The following is a 10,749-nucleotide window of genomic DNA, read 5'->3' on the forward strand; positions in this document are numbered from 1 at the left end:
TACCCCCTGTCTCCTCCTCCACCCCTGCCTCCTCCTCCACCCTTGCCTCCTCCTCCTCCTCGGAGGATGAGGAGGATGAGTGAGCGGAAGGTACCTTAGACGGCGATGAAGGTACAGGCGACGGTGGCCTCATCTTCCCTCGACCCCTGGGTCTACCCCGAGGTCTCTTCCCGGACCCCTCAGCTACATCGAACCCTGCAGCTGCATTGGACCCTTTACGCGTCGCTGTCGCTTTTGAGTAAAGCGACGTTATCCTCCTCATACCGCCCACCATTGATCAATCACCTACAATTAAAAAGAGTAAACCAATTAGCACAGATAATACATCGAAATAGATGCAAAATAAACAAAACATACTTAGAAAATAACATGGTATGACAAATAATAAATCAATTAGCACGGATCGTACATGTATTAGAAATAATTATCATGATCGGGATTAGCTGGATCATAAGTCTCATCATCACTATCACGCATGTCGATATAATCATCCGCGTGCTCCGAAGGAGGAATGTCGTCATCACTGTCATTGCTTAGATGTAATTGCTGAAGTAATTCTAAGTCCTTCACATTCTAAACCTCGTCTCCGGCATCCTCGTCAGCACCACTTTCATTGTCTACTTCCATCCCCTGAGCTTCGGTTAAGTCTATCTCAAAACTCCCTTCGAGCCCATCTTCTTGAAAGAACTCTCCGTCATATGTGTTGGGGTCTATGTTGTAATCTTGATTGTTTGGGACAGGTAGTTTACCGTGTGGCGATACCTTGTACACAACATCCCAACACTTAAGACGTTCGACGGTTGGCACGGGTATGAGAGATAATAAACTTGCGTGGCATGTTGAGCCACAATATAGACATCGTCTCCTGGTAAGACGGATGATTGTTGAATTTCGACTAGCCCAAGATTAGGGGTCCGTCTCACTACTTCAGGATCAAACCAATGTTATTTGAATATAACGGGATTAAGAGGTTTTCAACCATGAAACATGAGTTCGTATATTTCTTCAATTCTTGCAATAGTCTCTCCTGCAATAAACGAACATAATAGTGTCAATTGTAAATTTTGGCGGCACCTCCCCTGCACGGTGAGGTAACCTAAACCTGCAACAAACCAATGGCACAATGGCCGACAACCACATACACACCAAACCAACGGCACGATGGCCGACAACCACATACACATCTTATACCTTGCAAAACCACGGCAGGTCCAAGGTGGGGGCGGCGGGAGGGCACGGCGGACGGCGGCGGCAGGGCAGGGAGCGGCGGCCGCGTAATCTATTAAAGATAGCAGCATAGTGAGTTACATTAAATTTGACCAAAAGTAATTTTGCTCTAAATTTCAAATAGAAATGATTAATAGGTAACACTAACAATTTCATCTGCCATGGTCTTCTACTCTCTTTTTGTTAAGCAAATGGCACAGTGTCTCTCAAGAGGAGTTAATACAATTAGCGTCTAAGCATTCATCCCTTATTCCATTTTTTTATTCAGATTTCATTGCCATCCAAGTTGATCACTAGCTAATAGTTCTACCTTTTGTTTAGATGACGCAATCTGGTATTTACAGTACCTTTGGCCGGCGGGAGGCAGCGGGCGCTGGCCATCGGGGGAGGGCGCTGGCCGCCGGGGGAGGGCACTGGCCACCAAGGGAGGGCGTCGGCGCTTGGGCACTGGCCACTAGGGGCAGCCGCCAGCGTGAGGGCGCTGGCCAGCCGGGGGAGGGCGCTGGCCACCGGGGGAGGGAGGGGCCGGCCGCCGGGGGGGGGGGGCGGGGGGCGGCGAGGGGTGCGTGCGGGACAGGTGGCGGCCGCGGGGCAAGCGGTGGCGGCGGTCGCGGGGCAAGCGGCGACGGTGGTGTGCGGCTGGCTGTGTGTGTGCATGTGTGTGCGTGTGTGCGGGTGGCTGTGTGTGTGTGCATGTGTGCGTGTGTGTGTGTGAGGCCGGCCGAGGTGGTTATGAGGGGGTTTGCCGAGTGCCCGTGATCTAGCACTCGGCAAACCCGTGGTGTCGTTCTGGTTTGACAAGAACACAAAAGCGCAAACTCCAGCATGCTTGTTGCAAGAAGCTTAAGGAAGAAGGGCTAACAAAGATGGGAAAAGAAATATTCAACCAATTTTCCCTCAATCATGCAAGAAAGAACTATCTGCTAGCTCAAAGTTGGCTGAGCTGACTTCCCAGTCGGCTGAGCCGACTCCCCCTATCCTTGATGCCCTGGTCGACCCCCTAGTCGGCTGAGCTAACTTTCTCAGGCCTGGATGCCTCCAGGGTATCTCCAGTTGATTCGGTTCCTGCTATTGTTGATCTAGTCCCTACAGGTGTTGAGTAGCTTTCTGGAGGTCAAGCTATTTTCCAGAAGCCAGCAGACCACGTGAATTAGCTCAAGCCACTGTATGTGAAGGGCTACATTAATGACAAACTGGTCAACTACATGTTGGTGGATAATGGAGCCATGGTGAATCTAATGCCATATTCACTTTTTAATAAGCTTGGCAGATCTGATGAGGAGCTGATTAATTAAGACCAATAGGACGATCAAAGGTGTTGGAGGAAATTCTATTTTGGCCAAGGGATTTGCCTTGATGAAGCTTACTATCGAGAGCAAAATGTTGGCCACCATCTTCTTTGTTGCGGAGGTGCAAGGGAGCTACAGTTTGATTCTTGGGCACGAATAGTTTCAAGGCAATCGATGCGTGCCTTCTAGCTTGCACCAGTTCCTCATTCAGTGGGTGAATAATGAAGTTGAGATCGTCCATGTAGACTCATCGGGTTATACCACGGCCGATGCCCCTTTGCTTGGGGGCATGATGATATGATTTGTTTGTCAGGGAGAGACCTTGCCGGTTTTGAGTCATTAGAGGAGGCTTTGCTCCTGTTTCTCTAGAGTCGATTGATGATCGGCTCCATATCATCATGTAGTGTAAATTCTGTTTGGACAGGGAATTGCGTCGGCCAACCCATGTGAGCAAATTGATATTGAGATTGGCATTAGACCACGGCCGACGTTTTCAAATCAAAATCCAGAAGCCAATTAAAAATTAAGTTAATCGTGCTTCTCAAGAATTCTCTATCAACGCCACTGATTCTTCGTGCATCTAGGAGTGGAGCTCCATTCACATTATATATTATTGCCAAAGAGGGTGCATCAATGTTGTGTTGACTCAAGAAGACAAAAGGAAAGGATGTGTTATCATCTATGTTGATTGATGTCTTCTTGATCATATGATAAGGTAAGCCCATATAGAAAAATTATGCTTATCATTGTACTACGCTTGTGCTAAGATGAGACATTATCTTTTGTCTAGTACATGTGTTGTTGCTTGACAGGCCGATGTGATAAAGCACATGTTATATCGGCCAACACTTAGTGGATGGATAGGCAAATGGGCATATGTACTAATTGAATATGACTTGACCTTTGGACCATTGAGAACATTAAAAGGTCAAGTTCTTGCTTATTTTATTGTTGAGCATGGATCGGTTTGTTGATTTAGATGATGAGATCAATTACCTTACTTTTACCCTATGAAAACCTTATTTTGATGGATCGGTTTATAAAGATGGCCAAGGTGTTGGTATTATTATTGTTTCTCCCAATGGTGCTGAAATTGGGTTGTCAAGCCGATTGGATTTCTATTGTACGAACAATCAAACCGAATATAAAGCTCTCTTATTCGGGTTGATTATGTTGCATTCCATTGGAGATAAAACATGATGAAGCCTATGGTGATTATTCCTTGCTGGTGGTACAGCAAGTTGCTGGTGAATTTCAATGTTTAGAAGGATCACTAAAAACTTGTCTTGATGCTTGCCTTGATATTATTGATTATTTTCCTGAATTTCGAATTCGGCATATTCCGAGGCATGAAAATCAAAAGGCCAACATGTTAGCTCAACAAGTGTTGGTATTTATTAACTTGTCACTTGTTTAAGTAGCCACCTAATATTTGTTGACATTTCTTAGCATCACTTTTACTAAGTTGTCATCCCTAACTATGATGCCAGAAATACTTGTTGGTACTACCTAGTGCCACTTCTAGAATGATACTAAGAAGTACTTTTAGTATTTTATGTGACTAGAAAGAATATATATATATATATAATGAAAGAAATCTGCAAGCGCACAGATAATATACCATTGTAGGACTTCACCCAAGAGTATTCTAGGTATTGTTATTTATATTTTTACCACAGGGAAGGATGGACGGTTGGAATATATTGATAACTTATACACATGATGGAGAAATAAACCATAACCCAACTTCTACTCATAACAGGGGTAAGTCAAGAGATAAATAAGATAAGTAATGATAAATGATAAATGATCACTCAGAGTACACATTTCTATGGCATTAGCATTGCTAAGTAGAAATTAGAGGAATAATTCCTAAGTCATTCTTAATTACAAGTTAAAGCATACATTGATTAGTGCAATTACACTTAGTAGTCATGGCTAAGATCAACTTCATATCTACACATAAGGGGTATTACTAAGGAAGATTAAGAACAGAGCTTGTCTTCCTTCGTAACTAAATCCTACTTGTCCTATATTCGGGGAGTGGACTACAATGGACTCAACGGGAGTGTCACATCCACGATCTACCATATGGCCCGGAATATAGGGTGCATCCACAGGTAAACAACGTATAAGTACCACGCTTACACAATGTCGACCACTCACCCCTGGTACCTTGGAGCGAGTGCTATACGAACTTATGCTTGAATATGATGATAATCTAACTATACTAAGCATATAATCAAAGTAGACGATGAACATGATAACTAGGAACATGAATAATATTAAGAACAATGTCGAATCAATTGTAGCAAACATATGAATAAAGAAAGATACAAAGAGGATACAAGGGGCTATACAAAGCCACGCTTCTTGACAAGGTCAGGAATCTAAGCGAAGCTTGCCTCCCTCTAGATCTAGCCTAGCTAGCTATGCCCTAGAATATGGTGGAGCTCTGAGAATGATTAGGGTTTCTATCTTCTTGACTGAATGTAATGCCAGAGGGAGGGGGGTAGGGGCGAGTATATATAGGTCGTAGCATCAATTCTGAGCCCTCGGATCAAACTGACTTGAAAGGACGGTGTAGATGCAAACCCTAAGGTGGTGGAGAACCGACATGATGAGACGGAGGTTGATAGTGGGCCCTAGGGGCCAGCCATCCTATAGGTAGGGCCGACCGGTCCCACCTATCTGACACTCGTGGTCTACTTCGGTGGTTTGTGAAAGCATCTAGGCCCCTAGTTGGGTTTCGGTGATTAATGACAATACAAGATTACTATGACTAACGTGTGTTTTGCAGAGGCGATTAAGTTAGGTCATGGTAATGGAGATCAATTGGGCAATCGAGGTGGTCATGCCCCTACAATGGAAATCATTTCGGTTTTCAAAGGATGGACGACAAGGTTAAGGATGACTAGTTCTAAGTGTCGATTGGAGTTGGAGTGACACTTAGAGTAGTTTAGGACTTTGTTTTTTCTCCCTTGGCCATACTATTAAGGGGGGTATGGACGGGTAGCTTAACCTAGGTGAGTCTAGTGAGTTAGGTGTGGTGCACACTTGTTAAAACTAGCTCTAGGTAGCTCCTATGAATGCCTAAGATCCTTTGGAGCTAACTTCATTCACATATGTTCGAGAGTTGGAAGTGAATGGAGGGTCAAATGCTGACCGGACGCTGGCTCCAGTGCGACCGGACGCTGGCCGCAGGGTCCGGTCAGTTCATTTGATCAAGAGACTACGTTTGGTGCGACCGGACGCTGGAGTGGTCAAGTGACCGGACGCTGAGAGGTAGCATCCGGTCGACTCCAGTAAGGTTCTAGAGAAGGGAATCTACGACCGGACGCGTCCGGTCCGTACTGACCGGACCCTGGGGGTTCAGCGTTCGGTCGAGTACAGTATGGTTCCAGTAAGGGTTTAATGCGACCGGACACGTCCAGTCAGTGGTGACCAGACCCTGCCAGCGTTCGGTCAACACATTTTCACTGGAATGCGGGTTGAACTGACCGGAGCGTCCAGTCAACATGACCGGAGCGTCCGGTCACCCCGCAGAAGCTCATAACGGTTTGTTTTTTAGGCTGCCTTATAAATAGAAGCTCCACTCGTGTGAGGAGTCACTTTTGCTCATTCCAACAGCTGAGAAACACGTTTGTGAGTGCTAAGAAGAGCAAGGTCCTAGTGAGGTGATTGAGATTCGTGAATCCAAGAGAGTAGCCTCATTAGTGAATCAAGAGTAGCAAAGTGTGCATCCACCGTTCTCATTAGGCTTCGAGTGGTCAAGTGAGAGTTCGTGCTTGTTACTCTTGATGATCGCCATCACCTAGACAGCTTGGTGATGATTGGGAGCTTGGTGATCACCCGGCGGAGCTTGTGGGTGACCCAACTCAAGTTGTGAGCGGTTTTGGGTGATTTGCCATGACAGAGTGTCGAAGAATCAACCCGTAGAGAGCACTTGATCCTTGCGTGGATCAAGGGGGAGCTACACCCTTGCGCGGGTGCTCCAACGAGGACTAGTGGGGAGTGGCGACTCTCCGATACCTCGGCAAAACATCGCCGTGTTCCTCTCTCTCTCCATTTACTTTGATCATTTACTTTGAGCAATTCAATACTTGTCTTTACATTCATAGAATTGCCATGCTAGAGTAAGTTTGGAACTACGTTGCAAGTTCGTTGTGCGTTAGATTAATAGAAACACTTTTCTAGGCACAAGGGGTTAATTGGGCTAACCATAGGATTTAATTATTGCAAGAAAATTTAGAATTAGCCCAATTCACCCCCCCCTCTTGGGCATCTTGATCCTTTCAGTTTGGCTTCTGGTGTCCTCTAGAACCTTCTAGAGTTGTTTTTGCCGTGGATAAGCGTGATTGCTTCTGACATCTAGGTCCACCTTGACGGTTTTCTGCATAAACTCTGCTGAAAACACAGATTCACCAAAACTCGAAGAATTTGTTAGTGTAAACCCCTAAGTCTGTGTTGGTGATTACTTTCATGCCATTATACAAGTTATATTGATGGTTTATAATATTTGTTAACTACTGTCAACAACAAGCATCTGGCTATGACATCGGTGGGTGTAATTTTCATATTCAAGAACAGCCGATGCATGAAAACTTGTTTTTTTCCTATGTAGGTGCGACCAGTTGTCTAAGCCGACTGACCAAGTCGGCTCAGCTGACTTCCCCTCTGCTGTGGCCATGTCGGCTAGGCCGACCTCCTTAGTCATCTAGGTCGACTCCTCCAAATCGGCTAAGTTGAGTACCCTAGTCTGCTTAACTGAATCCCCTGTGACCAGCCCGGTCCATTCGCACGAGAAGCCCCTAAATCAGCCCGACATAACTTCCAGTGATGTTGGGACCGATTTAGAAGATTGGAGAACTCCCTTGTTGAGATATCTGCGTGATCCAAGTGCTAAAATTGATAAAGGTGTTCGGCAGAGCGCTTTCAAACATGTGTTGCATAATGATGAGCTCTATCAGAGAACCGCTGAAGATTTGCTGCTTAAGTGCTTGGGATCAGATCAAGCAAGAGTGGCTATGGGAGACGTCCATGAAGGCATTTGTGGCATACATTAATCGGCCCCGAAGATGAAGTGGATATTGCGTAGAATTGGTTTCTATTGGCCTACTATGATGGCCGATTGCTTTCGTTACTACAAAGGATGCGAAGAGTGCCAGAAGTTTGGGAATATTTAGCTTGTGCCTACTGCTATGCTTCATCCTATCATCAAACCATGACATTTTCGTGGTTGGGGGCTAGACTTCATTGGCAAATTCATCACCCATCTTCAAAGGGACACCGTTTTGTGTTGGTTGTGCTACGGATTACTTTACAAAGTGGACTGAAGTAGTTCCTTTGAAGAATATGACACACAAGGAGGTAATTGAGTTCATCTTTGAGCATATTATAGATTTGGCATCCCTAAAAAATTAACTACAGATCAACGGACATCATTTGTGTCCAAGGAGGTGAGGGAATTTGCCGAATTATATAAGATCAAGTTGCTCAATTTATCTCCATACTATACACAAGCCAATGGTCAGGCTGAGTCTAGTAATAAGATTTTGATCAAGCTTATCAAAAAGAAGATTGAGGAAAATCCAAGGAGGTGGCATGAAGTTTTGTCTGAAGCTCTATGGGCACATCGCATTTCAAGACATGGTGCTACAAAAGTTACTCCTTTTGAGTTGGTATATGGTCAAGAGGCTGTGTTACCCATCGAAGTGAATTTGGATGCATACAGGCTTGCTAAACAAAATGATTTATCTGCTATTGTGTATCATGACTTGATGATGGATAATATCGATGAGGTGACAGATGTGAGATTAAAAGCTCTCAAGGAAATAGAGAATGACAAGGCTCGAGTAGCCAATGCATATAACAAGAAAGTCAAGAGCAAATCCTTCCAAGTGAGAGAATTAGTGTGGAAAACTATACTTCCAATTGGATCGAAGAGCAATCAGTTTGCCAGGTGGTCACCAAATTCGGAGGGTCCTTACAAAATGATCAAAGTCATATTCGGTCATTCCTATCTTCTAGAGACAATGCAAGGTGAATGTCTCACAAGATCAATCAACAGGAGGTATTTGAAAAAGTACTTTCCAAGTGTTTGGCAAGAAGCCTAAGTGCTCTCCAAGCAATGGCCAAAACATGTATCGCCCTTAGAACAAAAGTGGCCGATGTATACATCGCCCTTAGTCGTTGGGCAGCCAACGAGATGGGTATTGTCGCTGTTTGGTTTTGTTTGATTAAGTGTTTTTAGGTTCATGCACCATTCACCTGAAAACAGGAGGGCATATGTTGACAACTAAAATTGTCCATTTTATGAAGTAGTCAAAATGTAAAATGGACTACATCATTGCGTTCCTCTCGTCGAGATGGTCAAAAAATATATATGGAACGTCCAATTCGGAGTCCGGATGAAGGGGTTATGCCCCCAGGAAGATGTTCCGTTGCCAGAACTTCCGACCCACTGTTGAAAGTTCGGACAGGTACTTCCGGGAAGCCTGAAAAAACCTGCTCGGGTGCCTTGGGTTATCCCCACGTCGGGAGTTCCGACAAAGGTCGGAAGTTCCGACACCCGGAAGTTCCGACGGAGGTCAGAACTTCCGACAGACCTAATAAAAAAACCCTGTTCGGATCTGGTCTTTTGGATTCCGATCCAAACTATTCCAAACTCATGGAAAACTTGGAAAATAAGCCTTGTAGAGGTTTTCCACGGGGATAAGACCACCTCCTCTATATATATGAGAGGATCATGGCCGATTGAGTTCCGATCTATCCAATCGTCAAAACACAACAAATCAATCTACTACCTCTCTTTTACCCTCTCTTCCCCTCTACTTCTCCTCGTTCTTCATCGGCATTGCATGGACGGTGGATCGACGACAGCGAAGCTCTAGAGCGGCCAGGCCAGCTAGAGCAGCCCATAGCTGCTGCACGCCCCGACGGGGTCCCTCCCGGGCGTGTGAGGTTTCGGGTCTCAAGAGACCTTGCCGGTGTATCTTGCGTATCGCGCTCCCGACGATGCTCCTCAACACGACCGAAGCGTCCGGTCACCCCGCAGAAGCTCATAACGGTTCGTTTTTTAGGCTGCCTTATAAATAGAAGCTCCACTCGTGTGTGGAGTCACTTTTGCTCATTCCAACAGCTGAGAAACATGTTTGTGAGTACCAAGAAGAGCAAGGTCCTAGTGAGGTGATTGAGATTCATGAATCCTAGAGAGTAGCCTCATTAGTGAATCAAGAGTAGCAAAGTGTGCATCCACCGTTCTCATTAGGCTTCAAGTGGTCAAGTGAGAGTTCGTGCTTGTTACTCTTGGTGATTGCCATCACGTAGACGGCTTGGTGGTGATTGGGAGCTTGGTGATCACCCGGCGGAGCTGTGGGTGACCCAACTCAAGTTGTGAGCGGTTTTGGGTGATTCGCCGTGATGGAGTGTCGAAGAATCAACCCGTAGAGAGCACTTGATCCTTACACGGATCAAGGGGGAGCTACACCCTTACGCGGGTGCTCCAACGAGGACTAGTGGGGAGTGGCGACTCTCCGATACCTCGGCAAAACATCACCGCGTTCCTCTCTCTCTCTCCATTTACTTTGATCATTTACTTTGAGCAATTTAATACTTGTCTTTACATTCATAGAATTGCCATGCTAGAGTAAGTTTGGAACTACGTTGCAAGTTTGTTGTGCGTTAGATCAATAGAAACACTTTTCTAGGCACAAGGGGTTAATTGGGCTAACCGTAGGATTTAATTATTGCAAGAAAATTTAGAATTAGCCCATTTCACCCCCCCCCCCTCTTGGGCATCTTGATCCTTTCAATTGGTATCGGAGCCTCGTGCTCACGTTTTTAAGCTTAACCGCTTAGAGCAAGATGTCTCACGGGGATGGACCTCCTCCTATCTTTGAGGGAGATGACTTTCCATATTAGAAAATCCGCATGGAGGCGTACTTAGAAGCTCTAGACGTTGGTATTCTTAGAGCCGCCTCGCAAGGCTTCCCAAAACCTCAGGATGCTACTAACCTACAAGGCGATGAGGTTAATTATGAAAAATGGAATGCAAAGGCTCGCAACACCATCTTTAGAGGCCTTTGCAAAGATGTGTTCAACCACATAAGGAACCACAAAGACGCCCATGCACTATGGTCGGACGTTTGTGCGCTCCATGAGGAAACCAAGAGTGAGCATGAGGAACGCTATCATCTTGTGATTAAAAAGCTAAATTCATTTGAGATGCTTC

General features: G+C 45.4%; 1 protein-coding gene across 1 annotated transcript; it reads right to left on the reverse strand.

Moving 5' to 3' along the window:
• Positions 1-1,005: 1,005 nt before the first annotated feature.
• On the reverse strand, positions 1,006-1,884 carry LOC136489853 (classical arabinogalactan protein 9-like). The gene is made up of 3 exons (XM_066486377.1): positions 1,575-1,884; positions 1,192-1,279; positions 1,006-1,027 (listed from the first exon to the last, which is right to left on the reverse strand). Exons 1-3 carry the CDS (start codon positions 1,882-1,884, stop codon positions 1,006-1,008), a joined length of 420 nt encoding a protein of 139 aa, XP_066342474.1.
• Between the last annotated feature and the right edge of the window lie 8,865 nt (positions 1,885-10,749).

The sequence above is a fragment of the Miscanthus floridulus genome, chromosome 10 (genome assembly GCF_019320115.1).
Source record: "Miscanthus floridulus cultivar M001 chromosome 10, ASM1932011v1, whole genome shotgun sequence".
NCBI classification, from domain to species: Eukaryota; Viridiplantae; Streptophyta; class Magnoliopsida; order Poales; family Poaceae; genus Miscanthus; species Miscanthus floridulus.